At 33.9% G+C, this 14,811-nt stretch overlaps 3 protein-coding genes across 3 annotated transcripts; 2 read left to right on the forward strand and 1 right to left on the reverse strand.

Annotated features, from left to right (window-relative positions):
- The first annotated feature begins 2,167 nt into the window (after positions 1–2,167).
- LOC111454360 (F-box protein At1g22220-like) lies at positions 2,168–3,441 on the forward strand. The gene has a single exon (XM_023095828.1). The coding sequence runs from the start codon at positions 2,324–2,326 to the stop codon at positions 3,347–3,349; it is 1,026 nt and encodes a 341-aa protein (XP_022951596.1). The 5' UTR covers positions 2,168–2,323; the 3' UTR covers positions 3,350–3,441.
- Positions 3,442–4,288: 847 nt separating this feature from the next.
- Positions 4,289–5,059, forward strand: LOC111454598. The gene has a single exon (XM_023096098.1). The coding sequence runs from the start codon at positions 4,289–4,291 to the stop codon at positions 5,057–5,059; it is 771 nt and encodes a 256-aa protein (XP_022951866.1).
- A 1,024-nt stretch (positions 5,060–6,083) lies between these two features.
- LOC111454570 lies at positions 6,084–8,907 on the reverse strand. The gene is made up of 5 exons (XM_023096072.1): positions 8,561–8,907; positions 8,401–8,474; positions 7,689–7,821; positions 7,297–7,575; positions 6,084–6,613 (listed from the first exon to the last, which is right to left on the reverse strand). Exons 1-5 carry the CDS (start codon positions 8,690–8,692, stop codon positions 6,356–6,358), a joined length of 876 nt encoding a protein of 291 aa, XP_022951840.1. The 5' UTR covers positions 8,693–8,907; the 3' UTR covers positions 6,084–6,355.
- Positions 8,908–14,811: the final 5,904 nt, after the last annotated feature.

The raw sequence follows: 14,811 nt of genomic DNA on the forward strand, positions 1-14,811 counted from the left end.
AGGGAAGGGGGAATTTGGGTTATGGTTTTTTGGAACAAAATCCGAATTCAAAGGGATCTTTTACAAATCATTTACCTTAATATTAGAGACAAAGGGTTGGGGTTTGTTCTTTTACTTAGTCAACCCTCCTTACTTAAAAAAAACACGACATTTTTGTTTTGTTTTTTTCTCAGTTGGAACATTTGTGGATTGATTTGTGTTTGTTCGTGAACTTTTAATATATTTTATTTAAGATTATATTAAATAATTATAAATTATGGATAAATAATTTTGTTTACCCCCGGGATAGATTGGGTTGGTTACTAACCTAACCAACCTCAACTTTGGGTTGGTCCAAAAAGTTTCCTCAGCTCAACCCGACCCATGTACACTACTAGACAGGAGTATTGAAGGCTTGAATTGAATGTCTTCTCTAGTGGGATTCTCGAGGGTCTATTAAAATCGACCTATAAACTAATGTTATGAGTGAAATTAGACCGTAAGAATAAGCATAGAGACCGAAAATCTCAATGATCTGGTAAACCTAAAAAATTATACCCAATATAAAATGGGCCGAAACATAAAAGGAGATTAAACTATCAGATTGGAGAGAGACGGGAACTTGGGTTGATCTTTTTTTTCATTTTATCGAACCTTCGCAACACTTTCTTCCAAACTTTTAAGTTTTTACTATGTTAATTTAAAGATTAGTACGTGTGACAGACATCATATAAGTGTTATATTTTAAAAAAAATAAGATAAAAAATAATGTTAATAAAAGTTTAAATTTTTTTTATGGAATCTTTAATTTAAAAAAAGGTCAATTATTACGTTTCTTTTACCGCACGAATTGAATGATATTCCGTTAAGTAACGTTCGAAAATTATGAATATCAGACTAATTATTTTTCACTCCAACCACTTAAGTTGAAATATTAAAGTGATATTTAATAATAATAATAATAAATAATTTTGTTGAATTAATCAATCATCTATTCAAAATATTTCATTATTTTAATTCAATTTTTTAAAAATAAATTAATAACTAAATTCTCCGTCATATTTTATTCTTTCGATTAATATTTTTTTAATTTTATGATGGAGAGAATTAATTACAAAATATATATTTTGAATGGTTGGATAATGACTGATCAATAAATTAATAATTTTATTAAAAAAATATAAAATTTAATGAATTAAAATTTTAAATTAAGTGATAAGAATGTACCGTTCGACTTTAATAACTACAAAAATAATCCAACTCGAACGAACAACAGCCATCAACGCTCTATCCTTTATAGGTCAAGTTGTAGAGGCAATATCAATAGGGACATGGATTAGGTTCACACCCTTTTTTTGACCTTTTCTTCCCATCATTTTTTTTTTGTGACAAATTTTCCAACCATATTAAATGTGGGTTAGCCGTTGTCCATTCTCGGAAGAAACTCCATAAAGTTGGGCTAGTACTACGGCAACATTCTTTGACCAATTAAAAATCTCTATTTTGTTCGGAGCAATTCTATATTGGTTGATGTTGAGTGAGGATAAAGTGTGTTGAAATGACTCGTATAGGTCTGTGGAGGTAGTCCTCACCTTTAGAAGCGAGGAGTGTAACATTCAAAGTCTATCGTTAGCAGATATTGTTCGCTTTGGTCTGTTATGTATCATCGTCAACCTCACGATTTTAAAACGTGTATACTATAGAGAGGGTCTAAACCCTACTTCGACCAGTGCCTTGTACTGTCTGGTGACTGGCTCTGATACCATTTATAATAGCTCGAGCCCATCAATAGCAAATATTGTTTGCTAGAGAGAAGTTTCTACTCCTTTTTATTTATTTATATATATTATATTATATTATATTATATATGTGTATTGTGATATCTCACATTGGTTGGGAGGAAAACAAAATATTCTTTACAAGGGTATGGAAACCTTTCCCTACCGACGCGTTTTAAAGTCTTGAGGGAGAGCACAAAGAGGATAATATCTACTAGCGATGGATCTGAGTCGTTACATGTATGTATATGTATGTATATATATATACATATACATACATACATACATATATACATACATACATATATATACATATATATATATATATATGCATCTCCCCAAATCTTTTACGCTTCTATATTAATATTTAAAAATTTTGTGAATTTCAATGGGCCGTAATTGGGCCTGTGGGTCCCATTGGTTGTAGGTCAACGGTCAAACCTCCCGCAACTTGTCCTTTCTCTATCTCTCTCCCACTTGCCTTGCAGGCGGAGCTTCTGTTAAATAAGTACGTAAAAACGAAAACAAAAAAAATAAACATAACGGATAATTTCTTGCAGTCTTCCATGGCGGAAGGGCAGGATTCTTCGTTAATCCACATCGATGATGCCTTTGATTCTCTTCCAGATTCCATAATTCTTCTGATTTTCAACTCCGTTTCCGATGTCAAAACCTTGATCCGTTGCAGAGCCGTCTCGAAGCGATTCAACTCCCTCGTTCCTCATTCCGATTCTCTCTTTCTCAAGGTCGATTGCGTCATTTCTTCCGATTCTGATTCCGATGAAAACTCGTTCCTCTACGGATTTTTCAAGTCCGTTGTGAAATCGTTCTTCGATTTGATTTCTCCTATCCTCGTTCAGTCCGAATCGCAGAACTCTCCGGCGCAAATCCTACGGCAGTTTATCCGGATCCAGCGTTTGGAGATCGAGTTTCCGACGGGAGATCTTAAGGTTGAGAGAATCGGAGGCGTTAAATGGAGAGCGGAGTTTGGGATTACGCTTAGGAGTTGCGTGATTTTGCTATTTCGAGGGATTAGGTATGAGTCGTATGATGAGACGGCTGTGGCGGATGGTTTCGATTTCATCGAAGAACTGAAATCGAAGGTGTTTTTGACGATTAGTACTCTGATTACGGCATCGGCGAGGCACCACGTGTTGGCGGAGGTGATCGAGGAGCATTTGGAGGTGGACAGTCTTGTTTTGCGAGACAGGGAAGGGGAAGGCGTGGTGGAGATGGACAAGGACGGTTTAGATGAGTGGAGGAAATCGAGAGACCGTAGCGGCGAAGACGGCGGCGGAGTAGCGGGGGAGGGAGGGGAATGGCGACGGACGAGAACGAGGGTTCCGAGCACTACGGTGAGGATGAGACATCTGCCGAGGGTGGAGCTCCGGCGAGGGATGTGGATGGAGGACGCCACGTTGGTGGTGGTGAGGCCAACCACAAATGCCAGCAAGGATAAAACCGATGACATGGAGAAAGAGAATGATGAGGTGGCATTGAGGACGTTCGAAGGTGATGATGTGTACGGTGAGGCAGTGGGAGCGTTACTGAAGAAGGGCCGGAGGTACCAGTTAGAAATGAACTCTTTCTAGATTTTTCTTTTTTCTTTTTTTTTTCTAAATATATATAAATACTGTAAATTAAAACTTTCTGAGCTGGAAATATATTTATTATAATGGACCAATTGAAGCCCGTTTATATTGGGCCCTAATCTTTGGGCCCTAATCTTTGGGCCCTAATCTTTGGGCCGAATGATATTTTTCAAAGGTCAAGTGGGTTATAATAAATTAGACTAATTTTTTTTTAATTTTAAATAATCCAACTTGAAATTTGACCATATATTAAAAATTAACTTACTTTATTCTAATAATTATATTTTATCAGTAAGAATAAGAATATACTATTGTAAATTTTATGATTAAATAATTTTATTTTATATTATAAAAAGTAATTATTATATTAATCTTTATTCAAATTTACTTTCCATTTTTTATTTTTTTATTTACAAAAAAAATTGAAATTACATTTTTACCCTTGTTAATTTTTGCTTTTTTTTTTTAATCCTACTTTCAAACCGTCAATTTTGCATTTTAATATTTGAAAAAAGAAGAGCGACTCTATTGCACATGGATGTGTCACAATATGGGTGAACGTTTCAAGACGGGTATTTTGGAAGACTTCCTTTAAAATGAGTTTTTCAATAATAATATCGAATGACACGGGTGTGCGGGTACAGTGCCCCAACCCATGTGTCAGAGGTTGGATTATATACCCGTTGAGTTTTTCAACAACGATATCGAACGACAGGGTAAAAATGGATGAATGTTCGAGATGTCCCAATAAGATAGAACTAGTATGGATGAAGGTTCGGGATGTCCCAATGAGATAGTCAACAGATGGGTCCGAGCACTTTTTCTAGAGATTTTTTTTTATTTATTTTTTTAGAAAAAAAAAAGTGCTTTAATTAGATTTTCCCACTCTTTTTGTTTTAAATTCCAAATTTCACTCATCTTCTTCAACACAACCAGAAAATGAAATCCATGAAATCAAGAACTTCCAAATCCAAACCCACTGCTCCGCCGGCCGACCTTCTCGTCTGCTTTCCGGCACGTTCCCCTCTCACCCTTTTACCAAAGCCCATCTGCAGTCCGGCCAGACCGTCGTCGGAATCCCACCGTCGCCACCAGAAAAGGCCAACGCCGGTTGGAGCCTCCCAAGCTAGCCCTCTGCTCTGGGCCAAGGAGTTGGCGTCGGAGCCGACATCGCCGAAGGTCACATGTGCCGGCAAGATCAAAATCCGACCCGCCACCAAGAATTGGCGATCAGTTATGGAAGAAATCGAGCGAATTCACAAGAAGAAGAAGAAGAAATTACCCAATCAAAATCAAAACCCACTTCGATTCAGAAGAGAAATCGTTAATATTCTGTCGTGTTTTCGCGGCTTCCGCTTCGATTTCCGTTGCTTCAGAGGCTTCCATCAGTACGTAATCACATCGGAAGAGGAACAAGAAGACGGCGACGGCGACGGCGAGTGCGAATCGGAAGAAGAACCCACCAAAGGTTCGAGAAGAACAATGTTCGCGGAATGGTTCATGATTGTACACGAAAAAGAAGAAACCAAACCCAGAAACAATATCGGTTGCTCTGTTCCGCCGCCAAATGCTCTGTTACTGATGCGTTGCAGATCAGTCGGGTGGATCGAGCGGAAACCAAAAGAAGAACAAGAAGATGATGAAGAAGAAGAAAAACAATCCAAAATCAGTCACAATCCATTGCTGAGAACTCGGAGTTGGAAGAGATGATGAGTAACTTTTATGCTTAATTTTGTTTCGTCTTTTTTTTTTTTTTTTATATCTGATTTAGAGTTTTTTTCTTTTCTTTTTTTATAATCTAATTTTAAAAAGGTAAAATTAAAAGATGTAAAGAGGGAAAAAGAATTATGATTATGCCCACTAATCATGATTATCCCTTTTAATTTGGTTTTAATTTCTGCTCTTAATCACCTCTGTCCTTGATATTTCATTTTTCTATTTCTTCATATATATATATAAAAGAAAAAATAATAATTAAGCCCATCGAGACTTAATTTATTGGTTAAAATATTATATAGTAAATATTGACAAATTTAAATTTTAATCTTTATTGTACAAAAAAAAATTGATAACCATTTAATTTTTTTTTTAATTTTATATTTATAAATATTACTTTCACTTATACTTTTTTTGGTTAAAGATATTAAATTTTAAATTTTTAAAAATTATATTGATAGAACCTAATATTGATTTATTAAGATTTTTAAAAAAGATTATATTAAGAAATGAAAATTTTGAAATAACTATTTTTTTCAAGAATAATAAACCGGTAAAAATTAAGGTCATTTTAGGGCAGGCGTATCATTTTTGATGAAGAGAATGATTCGGAGTTCTTGCAGAGTAGAACCGTGCAATACCAGACATGAGATAGATCTTCCAACGAACAAAACTTTTTTCGAAAAAGCCAATTCATTTGGGATCTTGCAGATCCACTCTTTTTCCTATTCAAAGATTAGCCTTTTGTCTCTGTGTTTCCACATCGAGAATTCTTTGCAGACGAAGAGATGTCAAAGGGGCTGCTTACTTCCCAGACTTGATCTCCAAAGTTAAATGGAGAATTTCATAAGGACGAAAAATGAAATAGGTAGTGGGAATGGCAACAGGGAAGACTTCCCTGTTCCCGCCTCATCCGGTGGACATCTCTACTTTATATTGGCTCATTAAAACTAAAATTTTAATTATCCCAATTAAAACATGAAAATATTAAAATAGGAAATAAAAAAAGGGTTTAGGGTTGAGCATAATAACCGAATCAATTAATCAATATAATGATAAACAAATGAGAAGAACCCAAAGAGATGGAAAGAGTAGAATAGGAAGAAAGAAGACAACCAACCAACCAACCAACATAAAACTGCACACACAACTAACCAAGTACATAACTCAATTAGCAGACTCCATAGTTAACCCTAAAACATAATAATTACCCAAACCAGATCACAATTTTCATAATATCCATCTCCCCACCAACTGAAAGTATTGAGTTTTGGTTAGAACCTAGATTACTTAAACCAATGCAATGCTGCTCTCTCCACCCGGGGGTTTGCGTACCCCGCCTAAGTAGTCTCGGGTCTCTACCTTCCCGTCTGCAAATATGTCGCTCCCGCTCATTTCGCGTAATTTTGCGACGCTCAATGGTTTCTCTGCAGACGACGGAGGAACGTCGCCTTTGAAGATGTCGTTTCCTGATAACTCCGAAAATTTCTTGTCGTATATCTTCTTTGCTGTCTTTACTGAAGGTTCTTCACCAGGGATCACGTTTATCTGTGTTGGTATCCCATGTGGAATATCAGAAGGAACACAGGCCATATTAGAATTAATAAAGGGATGAATGAAAAGTAGGGATGTTAGTACTGAAGATAATAGAAGCTCACAATAATGATATATTGACTAATTAAATGAGATATTATATGCTTCGGAGAAAGACTTGGAAGAAAAGTTAAACAAAAAAAAAAAAAACAGGGACATGCTTAATTATTCAGAAAAAGCAACCCCACGTAGAGCAATCAGTAATGATTGTAAGTATATTAGCAAACTGGAATCCTAGGATTTCATCATTGTGAGTGAGCTTCTGGCCCCATCGTGAAAATATGATGCAAAGGAACGAGTGAATTAGTTGATGAACTACCCTTATGATAACTTAGTTGCACGTATATTAACCAACTGGAATCCTAGGATTTCATCATTAAGATTCTAACCCCATCAGGAAACTAAAAGATGCAAACAAACGAGTAAGATAAATTGGTTGATGCAAGACCCTTCTATCCATGCTGCCTGACGAACGAACGAACAAGCGGGCTATGGTGAGAACCTAACACTAAATTATGTAATTTCTAAGCAAAATGAGAGAGTGTCGTTTGTGGGGTTGTGCATTCTCAATGGATGTATTTGAAATTAGGACTAGAATTCCATCCTGAAAATTACTTGATCAGAAGAGTACTACTTACATTATCAGGCTCCCCAATCTCAATGCTTCCTTTTAAATCCAAAGTGCGTGCAGTTGTTGGTCGGGGTAAGATCTCAGGAGGAGGCGCGAATATATCATGTCCACTAAGCTCCTTGCATTTAGCATCAGAAAGCTGCTTCTTCAACATTGCATCGGCATCGCTTTCTAGGTTCCCGCTCAGCTCACGCTGCTTCGCAACCTCGGGTAGAGTAGTTGGTTTTTTAGGAGAAACACTTCCTTCTTCACCGAATGAAATATGACTAATCCCAGCCAAGGCTTGCTGCAGTTGATCGAGCCGTCAAGAATAGAAGTTAGAAAAGCCTTAACCAAACACAAATTCTTCCCACAGTCACAGATAAACTGCAATAAATGATGATCTTCTTCGATGGATACCTGGTACATACGTATTCCTGTTTTATTCTGTGAAGGGTTGGCGCTTCCAGATTCTAGTTCATCATCTTCTTCGTTTGCAACAAAAATGCCACTGCCAGTCATCTCCTTCATTTTATATCCAGAACAGGGTTTCCTGGTGTTTGCAAATTGAACAACAAATGAGACGCCTCATATGAAACTCAAGCTAAAAGACTCCAGCAAATTCAAGATTGTAGAGCAACATGAAAATTTGTATTCAAATGACGTTAAAATCAATTGATGCGGGAAGGACGAACAAATTTGATCAAAGATTTGTGAAAATGCCTTGAAAACCAGAAAGGAATACAGATTTGAGATCCAATCAGCAGTCATTTGAGCAAAACGAATATTACCACGCAAGGAGTAAGAGATAGAGATTTGAAATTTGAATAACTTGGCCAATTTTTACAAACTAAGCAAGCAGATCGGAGGTTTATAGAAATGATACAAATTCAACAAGCGCTACACAACTAAAAAAGAGCGACAAAATAGCAGCGAATGAGAAATAGGGAGAGAGAACAAAACAGTCTTCTCAACCTCAAGGAAACACCGAAACGAAACAGATTAGCTCATTCGAGTTTCCACCTTAACAATTCACAGTACTCACAATTCGGCACAAGAAAGAAACCGAAACAAAAATTATCCAAAATAACAGGAATGAAATAAGCAAGAACAAAACCGATTTAGATCTCACCTTTTGTTCAAGCTCTCAACCTCCTCATCCGTGACCTGACCTCCAAAGACGACCTTACTAATCCCAGGGGAGGGCTACAAAAACAACAAAAACAAACAGAATAAGCAGAAGAAGACGAAAGGAAAGAAGAAAAGGAAAAAGATAAAAATGTAGAAAGTACCTGATGAGACCTCGGAGCAGAGCGAGAAGCAGAAGAAGAAAGCGCAGAGGAATCAGCCGGCGGAACTTCCGGCCAAGTGAGCAGATCTGCAGTAGAGGTGTGAGGCTTCCGAACAGGAGTAGCTCTGTCCATTGAAGAAGAAGAAGAAGAAGAAACAAATTGGGAAGAATTGCAGAGGAGAGAGAGAGAGAGAGAGAGAGAGAGAAATGGAAGCGAAGAAGATGAAGAAATGGAGTTGGTCTGAGTTCGCTTCAAAAGCACTCTGAAGCTATTTGTTAATGGCTTCTGCTTTACTCTCCACGAAGAAACCAGACGGAAGCGCTTTCCGACTTCCCAATCCTGCCGTCGAACCAGAGATGTTTTTTTTAAACCCGAAATGACGGAAATACCCTCGGGATCTGGAAGTTTCTATTTATTTCTTTTTCTTTTTTAATTTTTTTAATTTTTATTAATGGAGAGTGGATTACAAGCGAGATCAATATTGCTGTATTTTCTTTTTTTTTTCTCTCTTTAAAATATTTGAATTTTCTAAGCGCCATTTCCATCTGCGCCGCACGTGCCACCTAATGACTGTTCCTCGTTTTTGCAAATTACCCCCCCAATTTCTCTATATTTATTTATTATTATTTTTCATTAAACAAGTTGTATTAAGAAATATATATTAAATATTGTAATCTTTTAAAAAGTGTATAAATTTAATTCATATTTTGATATTTTGAATATATATAAAAATTAAAAAAAATTTAAGGACCAAATTTATAATTTAATATTGTTAATTATTGCAAATACGTCCTTATCTATTTCACCTTTTTTATACTTCCCTCCCCCACACTTTCTTAAATTACACTAGGTACCAAAGAAGGAAACACGTTAGGTGTAGAAATAATAATATAATAATATAATATATATATATATATATATTATTTAAAATTGTTTTGTTTGGATATGGTTTGGTTGCTCTCATGCACCAAACACGCCAAAAATTGGAATTCTTTGAAATATAAATAATTAATTTCTTTTATTTTAATTAGTAAGTTATTTATATATATTTATTTTAATTAATTTATCCCAAAGAGGACCACTTTATTTTTTAATTAATTTATATAGGAAATAAAAATATATGTAAAAATGGGTGAAATGACTAGAAAGTCAAATGTGCCAACCAATCTTGTGACTTTAGGTGTACCCAAAATGGGGAGAATCAAAGATTCATAAAAAAATTAAATTAAATTAAATTAAATTACAATTTTAAAATGGAAAATGGGAAAAATAAATAATAAAATAACAAAATTGGAAATAATTATAAGGAGGAGGGCAAGTGGAAAAGCATAATTCACTGAGAAAGTAGCGAAGATGGCATGTGGGCTAAACTTTCACGTGCACTCATTTCCCTTTTATCATTATTTTTTTAATTTTTTTAAATATATATATATATATTTATTGTAATCACCCAGATTTACTGTTAGCAGATATTATATTAATTAATTAATTCTTTCATTGTACTAATTATTACGATTAAAAAAGTATATGATTTTGTTGCCTAATTTAAAATTAAGCTTTATTTATAATATATTTATTAATGAATAACATTAAAATTAAAATTAAATAATGTAATAATATTGTTGTTGAAAGTAATTAATGGTAAGTTAAGAACTAAAAAAATTTATAAATTATGTTAATTTATTTAAAGTTCTTAAAATAGAATAATTTATTTAAAAATAAAAAAGGGAATGATATTATTTGAATAATTCTTTTAATTTTTAATGTTGCTAGAGAAGCTTCTATTCTATAAGGGAATGATTTAAGGATATGTCCTAATTGGCCATTGGAAATGACCGTTGGAAGGGTTGTAAATAAGGGCTATTTTGTAATTTCATTTGCTCACAAAATATTTAGAGCCCATCTCTTTCATGTTGGGCTTCATAATTGTATTGCAAGAAACAACCACGTGATGTGATGTAAAATAATTTTCTTTTTTCTATCTAGTCCCTCCATTTTCAAAAATTAACGTTTTTGGCCCTTTTTATATATATATTTTTTAAAATACGTCTGTTAGAGATAGATTTTCACTCTTATAAGAATGTTTTGTTCCTCCCTCCAACCGACTTAAGATCTCACAATCCAACCCCTTTGGGGCCCAACATCCTCGTTGGCACACTGCTCAGTGTCTAGCTTTGATACAATTTGTAACAATCCAAATTCATTGTTCGGTGTCTAACTCTAATACAATTTGTAACAATCCAAACCCACTGCTAATAAATATTGTTTGCTTTGGCTCGTTATGTAACGTCGTCAAGCTAAAAATTTCAAAACGCATTTACTAGGAAGAAGTTTTCACATTCTTATAAGAAATGTTTCGTTCCTCTCTCCAATCAATGTGAGATCTCACAGATAGATAGAGCGCCATTTAGGAAATATAGAATAATCGACTTTGACTCTTTTTTTTGTTTGGTCAGTACAACAATGTTATCGTAGTCTTGTCCTAATGTAACAAATTGAACAAAAAATCACGTTCTTCAACGAGTATAAACAATTAAATCCTACACATCGTTCGAATTCTCGACACATGTTTTAAAACATCAGACATACTCGTGTCCCTTTGAAATGATCGTGTCCAACCACACGCAGAGCTACGTAGACCTTAACACCTGCAAACGGGAACAGAATAATATAATAAAATATTAGTTGTAAATAATTAAGAAATAAATAACGTGGTAAATAATTTGAATATTAAGTAACAATGGAATCCAAAGAATAAGGAAAGAAAAATAAAAATTAGTTACTTGTTAATGGGATGCGGACCAATAGGAGCAATGTCGGCAGGGGCTTTGACGGCGACGTTTTGAACATCCACTACTTAAAATCCGCCTTTTATTTAATTTAATTTTTGTTTAAATATTAAAATTCGCCTAATTAAACGGATAAAAGTAGCTGTCGTTTTGCTAATTCGCTTGTTTAGTAAACGAGTAATTTTATTTTTACCGATTTTAAAGCAATTTCCGAAAATTAAGTTTAATTAGTAAATTCAATATAATAATGTGACCGAAATTAACTCCTATTTTTAATCTCTAAAGTTAATACATAAAAAAAAAAGGACACTTTAATTCCCAACAAATAATAATAACAAATAGTTAAAAAGATCAATAATAATTCTTATGCGATGAAAACTCGGGTTAAAAGGTTAGAAGAGGCTATCACCTTTTAATATCGGTGCATAATTATTGATATCATATCTTCTATTGATCCAAGTATAATCAAGTGAAAATAGTTCGAAAAACTAAATCTTGTTTTTATATGCTGTTCGACTAAGAAAATGATTACCGTTCTGATTTCTCTATATTATAATACATTGCATTGGTAGATCCATTTTGATTGGAAAGCTACTAGGTCCACTTGTTACGTGTTAAATTAGGTGGGCAATGAATAACCCTAGAGAAACCGAGCGTCCTTGAAAAAGACGTAAAAGGGAAAAGATGATGAACATCGTGGAGTGGTTAGTCAAATACCCTATGATGTTTGCGACAGACCTAAGTCTTGAGTCAGGAAGAAAAAAATGCAATGATCATCATTAGAAATTTAAGCTGTCGCATCAGAAATGACACTATATGTAATATAATGCTAGTAGATGCACTTTTCCTACGTTTAATCACGGTGAGTTGATTGTGATTTGATTAGTGACAAGCTCGAGGCACCGACACTGTAGGTGAGATCAATAGTCAACTAATTATTGTTCTACGAGCAATTTGTTGGATCGGTATGGCAACCCTAGAGGGGGGGTGAATAGGGTTTTAACGATAAAAGTGTTTAAACGTGATTAATTTTTCTAATGATGAAACTTTTTGCAAATAAGTAGAAGATGATAATTACTATAACAAAGTAATTCAAGTCAAAACAATAATCAAGTAGAACATGCAATAAATCACAATAATAATTTTGAAATTAAGTAGAAAAGAGTTAGAGAAAATGACACCGTAGTTTTATAGTGGTTCGGTCAAACTCGACCTACTCCACTCCCCAAGCGCCTCTTGGGAATTTGAATAAAGAACTTTCTCGACTCTTTCCACGGATCTGAGCCAAACCGCTACACCGCTTTTTTTACGAGTTCAAGAGCAAACTCAATCCTTTCCACGGCGCAGGATCAAACCGATACAAGTATTTGAGTTTGATAATAACACACCACAACTCTCTCAAAGAGTAGATTTACAATTTGGGATACTCACAACTATTTCCTCACAAAAAATAATCCCTCTCAAGAATAAGATGAAAAGAAATGAACTTGTAAGCTTGGAGAGAGCAACAAACAATGGAGACTTTGAACAAATGAGGATTGGAGAATGTATGTAAGTTGTGTATTTTAAAATGTGGGGAAGATGAGTTTATATAGAGGAGAAAAGTGGCAAAATGTAGGATTGAATATTGACCATTGGATTGTGTTAGGAATAATGGAAGGTGGAGATTAAAAGTAAATAAATAAGAAAATTTTCTAAATTCATTTATTTCAAAATTTTAATATAATAGTAATATAATATAATAATAATAAAAAGTTATGTGAGTAACGGTCAAATGAAATTCAAAATTTATTATAAATATAATAATATAATAATAATAAAAACTATGTGAGTAACCACCAAAATTTTAAAATATAATAATATAATAATATAATATAGTAATAATAAAAATCGATGTGAGTAACGGTTAGATTCAAATTTATATTTTGTAAAAATAACTTTATTTAAAAATATAGTAATAAGAAAAACTCCACCATTTGTTACTCTCCAAAAATCATAAATGTCATACTTTGATATATCTTGATTTGTCCATCATTTTGATTTTGCTGCCACATCATCACGCCGGGTATGTTGTCTCGACTGTAATTTTCGTTTTAGCTCTGATTTGAGTAATTGAAAAGTCATTGAAATCGTTATTCCCGACCTTATACTGTGGACAGTTCAAAATACTGAAAATAGTTAATAATTAAAAAGTAGGTTTGTTATCATCAAAACATCAATTAATTGATTGAAATTAATTAAAGTGAGATCAAGGCCAAAAAGCCAACAATCTCCCCCTTTTTGATGATGACAAACCATTTCAAGAAAAATTCATAAAAACCAAGGTAATACACCATCCATGTAATAATACTAATACATGCTAATATATTATCATAAATTTTACTCAAGCATATTCTCCCCTATATTAATGCCTCAAGAAATTATGAAACATCAAACAAGTAAATGATTCATAAATAATAAAACAACAAACTTAGAGCATATTTTTCTTAATTTTCTCCCCCTTTGTAATCATCAAAAAGAACAATCGAAAGAGAATACATTTAAGAATGACGTAATGGCTCCCCCTAAAAACATGCATTCAAAAATTATAAAATTCAAGATATATCACAACGAATAATACCAAGCTCAAGCCTATTTTTGCAAAAAATTTCTTCATTCAATGGCTTGGTGAAAATATCGGCTAGTTGATTATTAGAGTTTACAAAATCAAGAATAATATGTCCATTTTGCACATGCTCTCTAATAAAATGATGTCTAATGTCAATATGTTTAGTTCTAGAATGATGAATAGGATTTTTAGTTAAATTAATAGCACTTGTATTATCACAAAATATAGGCACACTATGAAACTTTAATCCAAAATCACAAAGAGTTTGTTTCATCCAAAGAATTTGAGCACAACAACTAGCAACCGCAATATATTCCGCTTCGGTAGTAGATAAGGCAACCGAATTTTGCTTTTTACTAAACCAAGAAACTAAGGAACTACCAAGAAATTGACAAGTTCCACTAGTACTTTTACGATCAAGTAAGCTTCCGGCAAAATCCGCATCAGAATATCCTATCAATTTAAATTCAACATTTCTAGGATACCACAATCCTAAATCAATAGTTCCAAGCAAATATTTAAATATTCTCTTAACCGCATGTAAATGAGATTCCTTAGGAGAAGATTGAAATCTAGCACAAAGACACACACTAAACATAATATCGGGTCTACTAGCGGTCAAGTAAAGTAAAGATCCAATCATACCTCGATAAGTTTTAATATCCACACTTTTACCTTTTTCATCCTTGTCAAGCTTAGTGGATGTGCTCATGGGAGTTCTTGCAATCTTACCTCCATTGAACTTGAATCTTTTGAGCAAATCTTTAGTGTATTTCTCTTGATTGATGAAGATACCATCCTTGAGTTGTTTGATTTGAAGTCCAAGAAAGAAACTAAGTTCTCCCATCATACTC

The sequence above is a fragment of the Cucurbita moschata genome, unplaced genomic scaffold (assembly GCF_002738365.1).
Source record: "Cucurbita moschata cultivar Rifu unplaced genomic scaffold, Cmos_1.0 Cmo_Scf00016, whole genome shotgun sequence".
NCBI lineage: Eukaryota > Viridiplantae > Streptophyta > Magnoliopsida > Cucurbitales > Cucurbitaceae > Cucurbita > Cucurbita moschata.

Bases quoted from the DNA above. Each gene is read 5' to 3' on its own strand.
- LOC111454360 (XM_023095828.1), top strand. From the start codon at position 2,324: ATGGCGGAAGGGCAGGATTCTTCGTTAATCCACATCGATGATGCCTTT.
- LOC111454598 (XM_023096098.1), top strand. From the start codon at position 4,289: ATGAAATCCATGAAATCAAGAACTTCCAAATCCAAACCCACTGCTCCG.
- LOC111454570 (XM_023096072.1), bottom strand. From the start codon at position 8,692: ATGGACAGAGCTACTCCTGTTCGGAAGCCTCACACCTCTACTGCAGAT. The intron at 8,475-8,560 runs GTACTTTCTACA...TTGTTTTTGTAG, and splicing joins CTGCTCCGAGGTCTCATCAG to CCCTCCCCTGGGATTAGTAA. The intron at 6,614-7,296 runs GTAAGTAGTACT...ATACCAACACAG, and splicing joins AGATTGGGGAGCCTGATAAT to ATAAACGTGATCCCTGGTGA.